This window comes from Coregonus clupeaformis, unplaced genomic scaffold (genome assembly GCF_020615455.1).
Source record: "Coregonus clupeaformis isolate EN_2021a unplaced genomic scaffold, ASM2061545v1 scaf0629, whole genome shotgun sequence".
NCBI classification, from domain to species: domain Eukaryota; kingdom Metazoa; phylum Chordata; class Actinopteri; order Salmoniformes; family Salmonidae; genus Coregonus; species Coregonus clupeaformis.
The window spans coordinates 232-17500 of record NW_025534084.1 but is presented as its reverse complement, the minus strand read 5'-3'; the positions used below and the strand labels follow the sequence as shown (position 1 = coordinate 17500).

Here is a 17269-nt window from a genome sequence, read left to right as displayed (position 1 = left end):
GAGAGAGATGGAGAGAGTGTGGATCAGATGGAGAAAGATGGCGAGAGATGGAGAGAGTGTAGATCATATGGAGAAAGATGGAGAAAGATGGAGAGTGTATGGATCAGATGGAGAGAGATGGAGAAAGATGGAGAGAGTGTGGATCAGATGAAGAAAGATGGAGAGAGATGGAGAGAGTGTGGATCAGATGGAGAGAGATTGAGAAAGATGGAGAGTGTATGGATCAGATGGAGAGAGATGGAGAGAGTGTGGATCAGATGAAGAAAGATTGAGAAAGATGGAGAGAGTGTGGATCAGGTGAAGAAAGATGGAGAAAGATGGAGAGTGTGTGGATCAGATGAAGAAAGATGGAGAGAGTGTGGATCAGATGAAGAAAGATGGAGAAAGATGGAGAGAGTGTGGATCAGATGAAGAAAGATGGAGAGAGTATGGATCAGATGGAGAAAGATAGAGACAGTGTGGATCAGATGAAGAAAGATGGAGAAAGATGGAGATAGTGTGGATCATATGAAGAAAGATGGAGAAAGATGGAGAGAGTGTGGATCAGATGAAGAAAGATGGAGAGAGATGGAGAGAGTGTGGATCAGATGGAGAAAGATGGAGAAAGATGGAGAGTGTATGGATCAGATGGAGAGAGATTGAGAAAGATGGAGAGACTGTGGATCAGATGGAGAAAGATGGAGAGAGTGTGGATCAGATGGAGAAAGATGGAGAGAGATGGAGAGAGTGTGGATCAGATGGAGAAAGATGGAGAGAGTGTGGATCAGATGGAGAAAGATGGAGAGAGATGGAGAGAGTGTGGATCAGATGGAGAAAGATGGCGAGAGATGGAGAGAGTGTAGATCATATGGAGAAAGATGGAGAAAGATGGAGAGTGTATGGATCAGATGGAGAGAGATGGAGAAAGATGGAGAGAGTGTGGATCAGATGAAGAAAGATGGAGAGAGATGGAGAGAGTGTGGATCAGATGGAGAGAGATTGAGAAAGATGGAGAGTGTATGGATCAGATGGAGAGAGATGGAGAGAGTGTGGATCAGATGAAGAAAGATGGAGAAAGATGGAGAGAGTGTGGATCAGGTGAAGAAAGATGGAGAAAGATGGAGAGTGTGTGGATCAGATGAAGAAAGATGGAGAAAGATGGAGAGAGTGTGGATCAGATGAAGAAAGATGGAGAAAGATGGAGAGAGTGTGGATCAGATGAAGAAAGATGGAGAGAGTATGGATCAGATGGAGAAAGATAGAGACAGTGTGGATCAGATGAAGAAAGATGGAGAAAGATGGAGATAGTGTGGATCATATGAAGAAAGATGGAGAAAGATGGAGAGAGTGTGGATCAGATGAAGAAAGATGGAGAAAGATGGAGAGAGTGTGGATCAGATGAAGAAAGATGGAGAGAGTATGGATCAGATGGAGAAAGATAGAGACAGTGTGGATCAGATGAAGAAAGATGGAGAAAGATGGAGAGAGTGTGGATCAGATGAACAGAGATGGAGAAAGATGGAGAGAGTGTGGATCAGATGAAGAAAGATGGAGAAAGATGGAGAGAGTGTGGATCAGATGAAGAAAGATGGAGAGAGTATGGATCAGATGGAGAAAGATAGAGACAGTGTGGATCAGATGAAGAAAGATGGAGAAAGATGGAGAGAGTGTGGATCAGTTGAACAGAGATGGAGAAAGATGGAGAGAGTGTGGATCAGATGAAGAAAGATGGAGAAAGATGGAGAGAGTGTGTCAGCAGACAGAAACATTTAAATAGCTGTTCTGTGTGGTAACCTTCTGTATCTCCCCTCTCCATCTTGTTATTAAATGATTCCCTAATTGGTCACGCAACAAAGACAGCTGATGAAAAATACAATTTCTTGCTGTTAATTGGGCATTTCACGTGTGGTTTGTGCTACACCTGTATGTATGTGTGTGTGTGTGTGTGTGTGTGTGTGTGTGTGTGTGTGTGTGTGTGTGTGTGTGTGTGTGTGTGTGTGTGTGTGTGTGTGTGTGTGTGTGTGTGTGTGTGTGTGTGTGTGTGTGTGTGCGTGTGTGCGTTTGTGTGTTTGTGTGTGTGTGCGAGTGCATGCGTGCATGTGTGTGTGTGTGTGTGTGTAATGAGAATGGGACATTTGCAAGGGCCTCTGGCAGACACCGCTATAATCAGTTATACTGTTTAGAGAAATGAGGGAGAGAGAGAGAGAGAGGAGAGAGAGAGAGAGAGAGAGAGAGAGAGAGAGAGAGAGAGAGAGAGAGAGAGAGAGAGAGAGAGAGAGAGAGAGAGGGAGAGAGAGAGAGAGAGAGAGAGAGAGAGAGGGAGAGAGGTACTTTAACTATTTGCACATTGTTACAACACTGTATATATACATAATATGACATTTGAAATGTCTTTATTCTTTTGGAACTTCTGAGTGTAATGTTTATTGTTAATATTTATTGTTTATTTCACTTTTGTTTACTATCTACTTCACTTGCTTTGGCAATGTTAACACACGTTTCCCATGCCAATAAAGCCCTTAAATTGAATTGAATTGAGAGGAGAGAGAGAGAGAGAGAGAGAGAGAGAGAGAGAGAGAGAGAGAGAGAGAGAGAGAGAGAGAGAGAGAGAGAGAGAGAGAGAGAGCAGTGAATAACTCAACTTGATAGATAAAAGGGAGACAGTTTGTTATTTTGTCTCATTATAAGTGGTCTTGATTCAATCATTCTTCGTCACGTCTTATTCCTTCCCCCGTCTTGTTCCTTTTTTAGAAGTGCCACCAGTGGTGTGTTGCGCTAAAATAGCTCCCCCATTTTCCGGCGCGGGGTTGAATAGTCAGCCTCATTGTGTGTGGATGTGAAGTGGGGACTGAACAGGCCGTAAAGAGGCTCTATACCAGCGAAGGGTCGCGCAAAGGTGAACCCCTAGCCACTTAATGAAGGGACGAGGCTTATTGCTCTCTCTCTCACTTTTTCTCCACCATCACAGTCGGGGCGTCTGGTGTGTAGAACAGAGCCCCGCCATTCTTTCACTCTGCTCACACTCCCTCCCTCCCTCCCTCCCTCCCCCCTACACCCCTCCCTCCCCTCCCCCCTCCTCTCCTTTGTTCCCCTGGATGGTATTGTGAGGCGCTTGTCCTTTGTTCCAGAGCTGTGGTACATCTGGTCTAAGATAGGGTGAGGATCGGGACACAATGCTGCTGGGGAAAGTTCTGCTGTTGTTTTTTTCTTCATTAGGAGAGGCTAGGCAGTTTCCACAATTGAAATACCAAGTGATAAGAAAGGTGAGATAAAGAGACAAAAAGAGTTAGAGAGAGAGAGAGAGAGAGAGAGAGAGAGAGAGGGAGAGGGGGGGGGAGGGGGGGGGGGGGGGGGGGGGGGGGGGGGGAGGGAGAGAGAGAGAGAGAGAGAGAGAGAGAGAGAGAGAGAGAGAGAGAGCAAGAGAGAGAGAGGGGGGTAGAGAGAGAGAGCGGGGGACAGAGAGGCAGAGAGAGAACGGGAGAGAAAGACGTAGTGAGAGAGAGAGAGAGAGAGAGAGAGAGAGAGAGAGAGAGAGAGAGAGAGAGAGAGAGAGAGAGATTCCAAAAGGGAGGTCAGTAGTGAGCTAGCCATGGCCCTGATTTGACCCCGGCCTGCTATTGAGGGCCTGAGAGGAGGAGAAGGCAATAAAAGGAATGCCTAGGCCCCTCTCTCCACCCCTCCACTCCCCCTCCTCCACTCCCCCCATCTCTCCCCCAGCAGGGTAGGGAGGGAAGGCAGAGGGAGGGAGGAAGGGAGGGAGTCGGTGATAAAACTCCAGACATTCCCTCATTTGATAGTGCACTGCCATGTCAGTACATTCTTTTACATGCCTCCCTCACAGCTCTCTCTGTCCCTCCTTTTTCTGGACGGATGGTGATGAGGGGTAAAAGACAGGATGTTAGAGATGAACGGAGAGAGGGAAGAGGGAAGAGGAGTAAGTATATCTCAGTTGGAGAGAGACAGAAAAGGAGAGGATACCATTCTATCCCCCCCCACCACTACCACTCTACAGTCACCTCTATCCCCCCCACCACTACAGTCACCTCTATCCCCCCCACCACTACCACTCTACAGTCACCTCTATCCCCCCCCACCACTACAGTCACCTCTATCCCCCCCCACCACTACAGTCACCTCTATCCCCCCCACCACTACAGTCACCTCTATCCCCCCACCACTACAGTCACCTCTACCCCCCCCACCACTACAGTCACCTCTATCCCCCCCACCACTACCACTCTACAGTCACCTCTATCCCCCCCACCACTACAGTCACCTCTATCCCCCCCACCACTACAGTCACCTCTATCCCCCCCACCACTACAGTCACCTCTATCCCCCCACCACTACAGTCACCTCTATCCCCCCACCACTACAGTCACCTCTACCCCCCCCACCACTACCACTCTACAGTCACCTCTATCCCCCCCACCACTACCACTCTACAGTCACCTCTATCCCCCCCCACCACTACAGTCACCTCTATCCCCCCCCACCACTACAGTCACCTCTATCCCCCCCCACCACTACCACTATACAGTCACCTCTACCCCCCACCACTACAGTCACCTCTATCCCCCCCACCACTACAGTCACCTCTATCCCCCCCCACCACTACAGTCACCTCTATCCCCCCACCACTACCACTCTACAGTCACCTCTATCCCCCCCCACCACTACAGTCACCTCTATCCCCCCCACCACTACAGTCACCTCTATCCCCCCACCACTACAGTCACCTCTATCCCTCCACCACTACAGTCACCTCTACCCCCCCACCACTACCACTCTACAGTCACCTCTATCCCCCCCACCACTACAGTCACCTCTATCCCCCACCACTACAGTCACCTCTACCCCCCACCACTACCACTCTACAGTCACCTCTATCCCCCCCCACAACTACAGTCACCTCTATCCCCCCCCACCACTACAGTCACCTCTATCCCCCCACCACTACAGTCACCTCTATCCCCCCACCACTACAGTCACCTCTATCCCCCCCCACCACTACAGTCACCTCTATCCCCCCACCACTACCACTCTACAGTCACCTCTATCCCCCACCACTACAGTCACCTCTATCCCCCCACCACTACCACTTGACAGTCACCTCTATCCCCCCACCACTACAGTCACCTCTATCCCCCACCACTACAGTCACCTCTATCCCCCCACCACTACAGTCACCTCTATCCCCCCACCACTACAGTCACCTCTATCCCCCCCCACCACCACCACTCTACAGTCACCTCTATCCCCCCCACCACTACAGTCACCTCTACCCCCCCCACCACTACAGTCACCTCTATCCCCCACAACTACAGTCACCTCTATCCCCCCCCACCACTACAGTCACCTCTATCTCCCCCCCACCACTACAGTCACCTCTATCCCCCCACCACTACCACTCTACAGTCACCTCTATCCCCCATCACTACAGTCACCTCTATCCCCCCACCACTACAGTCACCTCTATCCCCCCCACCACTACCACTCTACAGTCACCTCTATCCCCCCAACAACTACAGTCACCTCTATCCCCCCCACCACTACAGTCACCTCTATCCCCCCCACCACTACAGTCACCTCTATCCCCCCCCACCACTACCACACTACAGTCGCCTATGTCCCCCCCACCACTACAGTCACCTCTACCCCCCCCCCACAACTACAGTCACCTCAATCCCCCCCACCACTACAGTCACCTCTATCCCCCCCACCACTACAGTCACCTCTATCCCCCCCCACCACCACCACTCTACAGTCACCTCTATCCCCCCCACCACTACAGTCACCTCTACCCCCCACCACTACAGTCACCTCTATCCCCCCCACAACTACAGTCACCTCTATCCCCCCCACCACTACAGTCACCTCTATCTCCCCCCACCACTACAGTCACCTCTATCCCCCCCCACCACTACAGTCACCTCTATCTCCCCCCCACCACTACAGTCACCTCTATCCCCCCACCACTACAGTCACCTCTATCCCCCCCCACCACTACAGTCACCTCTATCCCCCCCCACCACCACCACTCTACAGTCACCTCTATCCCCCCCCACCACTACAGTCACCTCTACCCCCCCCACCACTACAGTCACCTCTATCCCCCCCTACAACTACAGTCACCTCTATCCCCCCCACCACTACAGTCACCTCTATCTCCCCCCACCACTACAGTCACCTCTATCCCCCCCACCACTACCACTCTACAGTCACCTCTATCCCCCCATCACTACAGTCACCTCTATCCCCCCACCACTACAGTCACCTCTATCCCCCCCACCACTACCACTCTACAGTCACCTCTATCCCCCCAACAACTACAGTCACCTCTATCCCCCCCACCACTACAGTCACCTCTATCCCCCCCACCACTACAGTCACCTCTATCCCCCCACCACTACCACACTACAGTCACCTATGTCCCCCCCACCACTACAGTCACCTCTACCCCCCACAACTACAGTCACCTCAATCCCCCCCACCACTACAGTCACCTCTACCCCCCCCACAACTACAGTCACCTCTATCCCCCCCACAACTACAGTCAACTCTATCCCCCCACCACTACAGTCACCTCTATCCCCCCCACCACTACAGTCACCTCTATCCCCCCCACCACTACCACACTACAGTCACCTCTGTTCCCCCACCACTACAGTCACCTCTACCCCCCCACAACTACAGTCACCTCTATCCCCCCCACCACTACAGTCACCTCTACCCCCCACAACTACAGTCACCTCTATTCCCCCACAACTACAGTCAACTCTATCCCCCCCCACCACTACAGTCACCTCTATCCCCCCACCACTACAGTCACCTCTATCCCCCCACCACTACCACTCTACAGTCACCTCTATCCCCCCCACCACTACAGTCACCTCTATCCCCCCCACAACTACCACTATACAGTCACCTCTATCCCCCCACAACTACAGTCACCTCTATCCCCCCCACCACTACAGTCACCTCTACCCCCCCCACCACTACAATCACCTCTATCCCCCCACCACTACCACACTACAGTCACCTCTATCCCCCCCACCACTACAGTCACCTCTATCCCCCCCACCACTACCACACTACAGTCACCTCTGTCCCCCCCACCACTACAGTCACCTCTACCCCCCCCACCACTTCAGTCACCTCTATCCCCCCCACCACTACCACTCTACAGTCACCTCTATCCCCCCACCACTACAGTCACCTCTATCCCCCCACCAATACAGTCACCTCTATCCCCCCCACCACTACCACTCTACAGTCACCTCTATCCCCCCACCACTACAGTCACCTCTATCCCCCCCCACCACTACAGTCACCTCTACCCCCCCCACCACTACAGTCACCTCTATCCCCCCCACCACTACAGTCACCTCTATCCCCCCCCACCACTACCACACTACAGTCACCTCTGTCCCCCCCACCACTACAGTCACCTCTACCCCCCCACCACTACAGTCACCTCTATCCCCCCACCACTACCACTCTACAGTCACCTCTATCCCCCCCCACCACTACAGTCACCTCTACCCCCCCACCACTACAGTCACCTCTATCCCCCCCCACCACTACCACTCTACAGTCACCTCTATCCCCCCCACCACTACAGTCACCTCTATCCCCCCACCACTACCACTCTACAGTCACCTCTATCCCCCCCACCACTACAGTCACCTCTATCCCCCCCCACCACAACAGTCACCTCTATCCCCCCCACCACTACCACTCTTCAGTCACCTCTATCACTTGCTAAGTTCCTTTTTCATCTTGAAATGAAAAATAGTACTGTGGCTATTGTTTCCTTAAAACTGGGCTAATTCCCCCCACTGAGGATGAAATGGAAGTGTCCAGTGGGGCCAACAGCAGGGGCACATAAATCAAGTTACAACCCCCATGATCCTTCACTCCTAAAGGTCAGCATAGGTCACAGGGTTAGTTCACAAGGGTTTAGGCTGAGCTGAGCAAGGCCAGGGTTGTGTGTGCGTGTGTGTGTGTGTGTGTGTCTGTTTGTGTGAGACTGTGTGTGTGTGTGTGTGTGGGTGTTTGTGTGTTTGTGTGTTTGTTTGTGTGAGACTGTGTGTTTGTGTGTGTGTGTGTGTGTGTGTGTGTGTGTGTAAGACTGTGGCGTGAGCAGGAGTAGGGACGATATGCTTTATGGGGGCCACAGGGTGAGTGGGTTGGGTTATAGAAGCTATATATACCACATATACTGCTGCTATGAACACACACACACACACACACACACACACACACACACACACACACACACACACACACAAACACACACACACACACACACACACAATGATTCCTGGAAATTCTCTACCTTAGGATGTACTGTCAAGAAAGAGCTTGTTACTATCCAATGAAGATGTGGCATTTTTCTGATTCTGTGCCAACTGTGTTCAAAAGTCAGAACTCACAGCTCCTGAGTGATGTCATCATTAGATGGAACATCTCTATCAGACAGGAGAGAAATGCATCAACATGTTCGCAACACGCTGTGAATCCCTCTCATATAGGCTTTGGTGTTTTTGCCTGTGTGACAGTGTGTGTATACAGGTGTAGGATCTTAATTTGACCAATTTCTTTCACAGCAAAATAACACTGCAGCAACAGGATTTAAATGTTTTATCCATAATATTGCTTGATCGGTGGTTAGGCTAAAAGTAGGCTACATGAAAAGTGCAATACTGTTAATATAACCGTGTGTTAGTGTGGATTTTTAGTTAATTTATGTAAATGTGTGTAAATCACGAAGCTCATCTGCATTTCCTGCGGTGCTGGAAAATTCTCTGCAACAAAAGAGTGATCAAATTAAGATCCTACATTGGTACATTTAAAAGTGGCACAAATTTGTACAAGCCATAATGTTTTGTTAAATTCAGAGGACACATTCTCGATTGTCATGGTACGATTTTACCATGACATGCTCTTCCTAGGCTTGACGTTGTTATGGGGAAAACTGTTCCTCAATCTCCAACTGTCATGGCTAGTTGATATAATCTGAGGAGCGGCTGTCATGGCTAGTTGATATAATCTGAGGAGAGGCTGTCATGGCTAGTTGATATAATCTGAGGAGAGGCTGTCATGGCTAGTTGATATAATCTGAGGAGAGGCTGTCATGGCTAGTTGATATCATCTGAGGAGAGGCTGTCATGGCTAGTTGATATAATCTGAGGAGAGGCTGTCATGACTAGTTGATATCATCTGAGGAGAGGCTGTCATGGCTAGTTGATATAATCTGAGGAGAGGCTGTCATGGCTAGTTGATATAATCTGAGGAGAGGCTGTCATGGCTAGTTGATATAATCTGAGGAGAGGCTGTCATGGCTAGTTGATATCATCTGAGGAGCGGCTGTCATGGCTAGTTGATATCATCTGAGGAGAGGCTGTCATGGCTAGTTGATATAATCTGAGGAGAGGCTGTCATGGCTAGTTGATATAATCTGAGGAGAGGCTGTCATGGCTAGTTGATATAATCTGAGGAGCGGCTGTCATGGCTAGTTGATATAATCTGAGGAGAGGCTGTCATGGCTAGTTGATATAATCTGAGGAGAGGCTGTCATGGCTAGTTGATATAATCTGAGGAGCGGCTGTCATGGCTAGTTGATATAATCTGAGGAGAGACTGTCATGGCTAGTTGATATAATCTGAGGAGAGGCTAGTTGATATAATCTGAGGAGAGGCTGTCATGGCTAGTTGATATAATCTGAGGAGAGGCTGTCATGGCTAGCTGATATAATCTGAGGAGAGGCTGTCATGGCTAGTTGATATCATCTGAGGAGCGGCTGTCATGGCTAGCTGATATAATCTGAGGAGAGGCTGTCATGGCTAGTTGATATCATCTGAGGAGCGGCTGTCATGGCTAGTTGATATAATCTGAGGAGAGGCTGTCATGGCTAGTTGATATAATCTGAGGAGAGGCTGTCATGGCTAGTTGATATAATCTGAGGAGAGGCTGTCATGGCTAGTTGATATCATCTGAGGAGCGGCTGTCATGGCTAGTTGATATAATCTGAGGAGAGGCTGTCATGGCTAGTTGATATCATCTGAGGAGAGGCTGTCATGGCTAGTTGATATCATCTGAGGAGCGGCTGTCATGGCTAGTTGATATAATCTGAGGAGAGGCTGTCATGGCTAGTTGATATAATCTGAGGAGAGGCTGTCATGGCTAGTTGATATAATCTGAGGAGCGGCTGTCATGGCTAGTTGATATAATCTGAGGAGAGGCTGTCATGGCTAGTTGATATAATCTGAGGAGAGGCTGTCATGGCTAGTTGATATCATCTGAGGAGAGGCTGTCATGGCTAGTTGATATAATCTGAGGAGAGGCTGTCATGGCTAGTTGATATAATCTGAGGAGAGGCTGTCATGGCTAGTTGATATCATCTGAGGAGAGGCTGTCATGGCTAGTTGATATCATCTGAGGAGCGGCTGTCATGGCTAGTTGATATAATCTGAGGAGAGGCTGTCATGGCTAGTTGATATAATCTGAGGAGAGGCTGTCATGGCTAGTTGATATCATCTGAGAGAGGCTGTCATGGCTAGTTGATATCATCTGAGGAGAGGCTGTCATGGCTAGTTGATATAATCTGAGGAGAGGCTGTCATGGCTAGTTGATATAATCTGAGGAGAGGCTGTCATGGCTAGTTGATATAATCTGAGGAGAGGCTGTCATGGCTAGTTGATATCATCTGAGGAGAGGCTGTCATGGCTAGTTGATATAATCTGAGGAGAGGCTGTCATGGCTAGTTGATATCATCTGAGGAGAGGCTGTCATGGCTAGTTGATATAATCTGAGGAGCGGCTGTCATGGCTAGTTGATATCATCTGAGGAGAGGCTGTCATGGCTAGTTGATATAATCTGAGGAGAGGCTGTCATGGCTAGTTGATATCATCTGAGGAGAGGCTGTCATGGCTAGTTGATATAATCTGAGGAGAGGCTGTCATGGCTAGTTGATATAATCTGAGGAGAGGCTGTCATGGCTAGTTGATATAATCTGAGGAGAGGCTGTCATTCATGGCTGCTGGCTAGTTGATATAATCTGAGGAGAGGCTGTCATGGCTAGTTGATATAATCTGAGGAGAGGCTGTCATGGCTAGTTGATATAATCTGAGGAGAGGCTGTCATGGCTAGCTGATATAATCTGAGGAGAGGCTGTCATGGCTAGCTGATATAATCTGAGGAGAGGCTGTCATGGCTAGTTGATATAATCTGAGGAGAGACTGTCATGGCTAGTTGATATAATCTGAGGAGAGGCTGTTATGGCTAGCTGATATAATTTGAAGAGAGGCTGTCATGGCTAGCTGATATAATCTGAGGAGAGTCTAGCTGATATAATCTGAGGAGAGTCTGTCATGGCTAGTTGATATAATCTGAGGAGAGGCTGGTTGATATAATCTGAGGAGAGGCTGTCATGGCTAGTCGATATAATCTGAGGAGAGGCTGTCATGGCTAGTTGATATAATCTGAGAAGAGGCTGTCATGGCTAGTTGATATAATCTGAGGAGAGGCTGTCATGGCTAGCTGATATAATCTGAGGAGAGGCTAGTTGATATAATCTGAGGAGAGGCTGTCATGGCTAGTTGATATAATCTGAGGAGAGGCTGTCATGGCTAGTTGATATAATCTGAGGAGAGGCTGTCATGGCTAGTTGATATAATCTGAGGAGAGGCTGTCATGGCTAGTTGATATAATCTGAGGAGAGGCTGTCATGGCTAGTTGATATAATCTGAGGAGAGGCTGTCATGGCTAGTTGATATAATCTGAGGAGAGGCTGTCATGGCTAGTTGATATAATCTGAGGAGAGGCTGTCATGGCTAGTTGATATAATCTGAGGAGAGGCTAGTTGATATAATCTGAGGAGAGACTGGTTGATATAATCTGAGGAGAGGCTGGTTGATATAATCTGAGGAGAGGCTGGTTTTGACAGTGTATTTTTTTTAGCTGAATATCAAACTTTTAACTGTAGATTGTTGCTATGTTTCTTCATCATGATAGAAACCTGTCTAATTTTGGATATTTCTTCGAAACATATTCTGAACATGTTTGTCTCTTTCTCTCCTTCTCCTCTCTCCTTCCCTCCTCTCTCCCCCTGTCTCCCTCCTTCTGTCCTACAGGTTCATCAATGCCAGAAGGAGAATAGTTCAGCCCATGATCGACCAGTCTAACCGTGCAGGCAAGTCTCCCATAGTTACTGTATTCAAGTCTCGCAGGCGAAAGGCCTCCACAAGCCATGCACCCGGCCCCTGTCCCTTTCCTGGAGCTTCCTCGGCCGGTAAATACTGGACCTTTACCCCCCCAAAACAAACAACCAAACCCATCGGGGTGTCAATAAGGAGTGACTGACCACAAACTAAAACAAGCCCTTAGACATTCATCCTAAATGAACTTTCTTGAATTTAATTGAGTTGAATTGAAGCTCAGCACTAATACAGTAACTCTGACATGTTGCTTTTGGGTTATTAGTCGTAACTTATGCCAAGAACGATTTCATGATGTAAAACTATTAAAACATTATTAAATAATAATAACATGATTTGTTGGTTGTTGTTGTTGTTGTTTTAAACAACCCCATCTGTGTACTCAACTAAATGTGTCCAAATTGCCCTCTTTCCCCTTAAAATTGAAAAAGAAATAAGGTAAAACAAATGTTTTAACCAAACGCCCAAACTCCAACCAAACCAAAACACAGAGGCATTGACAGATTTCTGTTTTTTGGGGGGTGACTTTTGTTTGGGTTCCCAGCTCCAGCTACCCCCCCTCTCGTTCCACCCCCCCCCCAAACCTCCCCTTCTTGCGGCTGTTGTGAGTGCGCGTTGGGTCCCTGGTGCATGGCTTGGGTTGGACTGCTGTAAAGTTTATTACCTGTAATAGGGGTCAGAGGTCAGGGTGGCATTAGGGGCTCAGTAAAGTTCAAAGGCATTCACTGGGCCTGAGCTCTTGTTTTTGCTTGACTGAACCCCAAACAGCCTATATCAGAGGTAAGTGGAGTTCTATGAGAGAGCAGAACAAGAGAAGAGAGAGAAAATGGGTTGGTCTCCGGTTACCTCTTTAGCTCACCTACCATGTGCTGCCTGCTGCCTTTTTAGTCCTATGTCTCTGATAAAGCATTGTGGTGAGCTTTGCTAAATATCTGATTTATTTAAATATTTATATTTAAACGCGTTTATACATGTATTTATGTTAAAATATTATTAAAATATTGTACAGTTATATATATACAGTGGGGAGAACAAGTACAGTGGGGAAAAAAAGTATTTAGTCAGCCACCAATTGTGCAAGTTCTCCCACTTAAAAAGATGAGAGAGGCCTGTAATTTTCATCATAGGTACACGTCAACTATGACAGACAAAATGAGAAAGATTTTTCTCCAGAAAATCACATTGTAGGATTTTTAATGAATTTATTTGCAAATTATGGTGGAAAATAAGTATTTGGTCAATAACTAAAGTTTCTCAATACTTTGTTATATACCCTTTGTTGGCAATGACACAGGTCAAACGTTTTCTGTAAGTCTTCACAAGGTTTTCACACACTGTTGCTGGTATTTTGGCCCATTCCTCCATGCAGATCTCCTCTAGAGCAGTGATGTTTGGGCTGTCGTTGGGCAACACGGACTTTCAACTCCCTCCAAAGATTTTCAATGGGGTTGAGATCTGAGACTGGCTAGGCCACTCCAGGACCTTGAAATGCTTCTTACGAAGCCACTCCTTCGTTGCCCGGGCGGTGTGTTTGGGATCATTGTCATGCTGAAAGACCCAGCCACGTTTCATCTTCAATGCCCTTGCTGATGGAAGGAGGTTTTCACTCAAAATCTCACGATACATGGCCCCATTCATTCTTTCCTTTACACGGATCAGTCGTCCTGGTCCCTTTGCAGAAAAACAGCCCCAAAGCATGATGTTTCCACCCCCATGCTTCACAGTAGGTATGGTGTTCTTTGGATGCAACTCAGCAGTCTTTGTCCTCCAAACACGACCGAGTTGAGTTTTTACCAAAAAGTTCTATTTTGGTTTCATCTGACCATATGACATTCTCCCAATCCTCTTCTGGATCATCCAAATGCACTCTAGCAAACTTCAGACGGGCCTGGACATGTACTGGCTTAAGCAGGGGGACACGTCTGGCACTGCAGGATTTGAGTCCCTGGCGGCGCAGTGTGTTACTGATGGTAGGCTTTGTTACTTTGGTCCCAGCTCTCTGCAGGTCATTCACTAGGTCCCCCCATGTGGTTCTGGGATTTTTGCTCACCGTTCTTGTGATCATTTTGACCCCACGGGGTGAGATCTTGCGTGGAGCCCCCAGATCGAGGGAGATTATCAGTTGTCGTGTATGTCTTCCATTTCCTAATAATTGCTCCCACAGTTGATTTCTTCAAACCAAGCTGCTTACCTATTGCAGATTCAGTCTTCCCAGCCTGGTGCAGGTCTACAATTTTGTTTCTGGTGTCCTTTGACAGCTCTTTGTTCTTGGCCATAGTGGAGTTTGGAGTGTGACTGTTTGAGGTGGTGGACAGGTGTCTTTTATACTGATAACAAGTTCAAACAGGTGCCATTAATACAGGTAACGAGTGGAGGACAGAGGAGCCTCTTAAAGAAGAAGTTACAGGTCTGTGAGAGCCAGAAATCTTGCTTGTTTGTAGGTGACCAAATACTTATTTTCCACCATAATTTGCAAATAAATTCATTACAAATCCTACAATGTGATTTTCTGGAAATAAAATTCTCAATTTGTCTGTCATAGTTGACGTGTACCTATGATGAAAATTACAGGCCTCTCTCATCTTTTTAAGTGGGAGAACTTGCACAATTGGTGGCTGACTAAATACTTTTTTTCCCCACTGTATTTGATACACTGCAGATTTTGCAGGTTTTCCTACTTACAAAGCATGTAGAGGTCTGTCATTTTTATCATAGGTACACTTCAACTGTGAGAGACGGAATCTAAAACAAAAATCCAGAAGATCACATTGTATGACTTTTAAGTAATTAATTTGCATTTTATTGCATGACATAAGTATTTGATACATCAGAAAAGCAGAACTTAATATTTGGTACAGAAACCTTTGTTTGCAATTACAGAGATCATAAGTTTCCTGTAGGTCTTGACCAGGTTTGCACACACTGCAGCAGGGATTTTGGCCCACTCCTCCATACAGACCTTCTCCAGATCCTTCAGGTTTCGGGGCTGTCGCTGGGCAATACGGACTTTCAGCTCCCTCCAAAGATTTTTCTATTGGGTTCATGTCTGAGACTGGCTAGGCCACTCCAGGACATTGAGATGCTTCTTACGGAGCCACTCCTTAGTTGCCCTGGCTGTGTGTTTCGGGTCGTTGTCATGCTGGAAGACCCAGCCACGACTCATCTTCAATGCTCTTACTGAGGGAAGGAGGTTGTTGGCCAAGATCTCGCGATACATGGTCCCATCCATCCTCCCCTCAATACGGAGCAGTCGTCCTGTCCCCTTTGCAGAAAAGCATCCCCAAAGAATGATGTTTCCACCTCCATGCTTCATGGTTGGGATGGTGTTCTTGGGGTTGTACTCATCCTTCTTCTTCCTCCAAACACGGCGAGTGGATTTTAGACCAAAAAGCTATATTTTTGTCTCATCAGACCACATGACCTTCTCCCATTCCTCCTCTGAATCATCCAGATGGTCATTGGCAAACTTCAGACGGGCTTGGACATGCGCTGGCTTGAGCAGAGGGACCTTGCGTGCGCTGCAGGATTTTAATCCATGACGGCGTAGTGTGTTACTAATGGTTTTCTTTGAGACTGTGGTCCCAGCTCTCTTCAGGTCATTGACCAGGTCCTGCCGTGTAGTTCTGGGCTGATCCCGCACCTTCCTCATGATCATTGATGCCCCACGAGGGGAGATCTTGCATGGAGCCCCAGACCGAGGGTGATTGACCGTCATCTTGAACTTCTTCCATTTTCTAATAATTGCGCCAACAGTTGTTGCCTTCTCACCAAGCTGCTTGCCTATTGTCCTGTAGCCCATCCCAGCCTTGTGCAGGTCTAACATTTTATCCCTGATGTCCTTACACAGCTCTCTGGTCTTGGCCATTGTGGAGAGGTTGGAGTCTGTTTGATTAAGTGTGTGGACAGGTGTCTTTTATACAGGTAACGAGTTCAAACAGGTGCAGTTAATACAGGTAATGAGTGGAGAACAGGAGGGCTTCTTAAAGAAAAACTAACAGGTCTGTGAGAGCCGGAATTCTTACTGGTTGGTAGGTGATCAAATACTTATGTCATGCAATAAAATGCAAATGAATTACTTAAAAATCATACAATGTGATTTTCTGGATTGTTGTTTTAGATTTCGTCTCTCACAGTTGAAGTGTACCTATGATAACAATTACAGACCTCTACATGCTTTGAAAGTAGGAAAACCTGCAAAATCGGCAGTGTATCAAATACTTGTTCTCCCCACTGTATATTTTCTTTTTCTAATTTCTTCTTTTGCTCATCAATGCTTTTGAGTGATGTTTTTAAAAGAGTCGTTGAAAAGATTCCTTCCAATACTGTATGTAGATCCGCTGACCTGAGAAATGAATATTTGTTAACTTTCTATTTTAGTAGAAGTAATAATATGAATAAATTGAGAATCAGCTGAATTCATGTTATTCAGTACAGTCCTTATAGTGCTACGTATTTCAGAGGCTGGTGGGCAAAGGGTGGAAGCCAAGGCAAGGCAGTACCATCCCATGCCCTATGCATGCACCCAACAGACCAACAGATGATTTTAGCTAGAGCCACTGAGTCTTAATTAATAGCACTAATTGACCAATGACCCCCCCCCCCCCCCCCCCCCACAGTAAGTCAAGGAGCCCCCTACACCCCAGATGGACAACCCATGGGGGGCTTCGTGATGGACGGGCAGCAGCACATGGGAATCAGACCACCTGGTAAGACCCTCTCTCAGCGTCTGTCTGTCTGTCTGTCTGCCTGTCTGTCTGTCTGTCTGTCTGTCCGTCCGTCTGTCCGTCTGTCCGTCTGTCTCTGTCTGTCTGTCTGTCTGTATGTATGTCTGTCTATCACTCTCTTTCGTCTTTCTTTCCTTTGTCTGTCTTTTCATTCTGTCTCTCTGTCTCTCTCCCTCCTCTGTCTCTCTCCCTTTCTCTCTCACTCTCACTCTCTCTCTCTCTCTCTCTCTCTCTCTCTCTCTCTCTCTCTCTCGCTTTCTCTCGTATGTTCTATGTTTTTGTCTGGTCTGACACATCCCTGCCTGCCCACAAGTCCTTGGTGTAGCCACTTCCCACGCGGTGGCC

The 17269-nt window shown here is 47.7% G+C and overlaps 1 protein-coding gene across 1 annotated transcript in view; it reads left to right on the top strand.

Moving 5' to 3' along the window:
* meis1b (Meis homeobox 1 b) overlaps positions 1-16906 on the top strand; it is a gene marked incomplete at its 3' end in the record, with an annotated part of 119207 nt that extends 102301 nt beyond the window's left edge. The window contains 2 exon segments of the mRNA XM_045216179.1: positions 12117-12175; positions 16817-16906. Coding sequence (XP_045072114.1) covers positions 12117-12175; positions 16817-16906 — 149 coding nt within the window.
* Between the last annotated feature and the right edge of the window lie 363 nt (positions 16907-17269).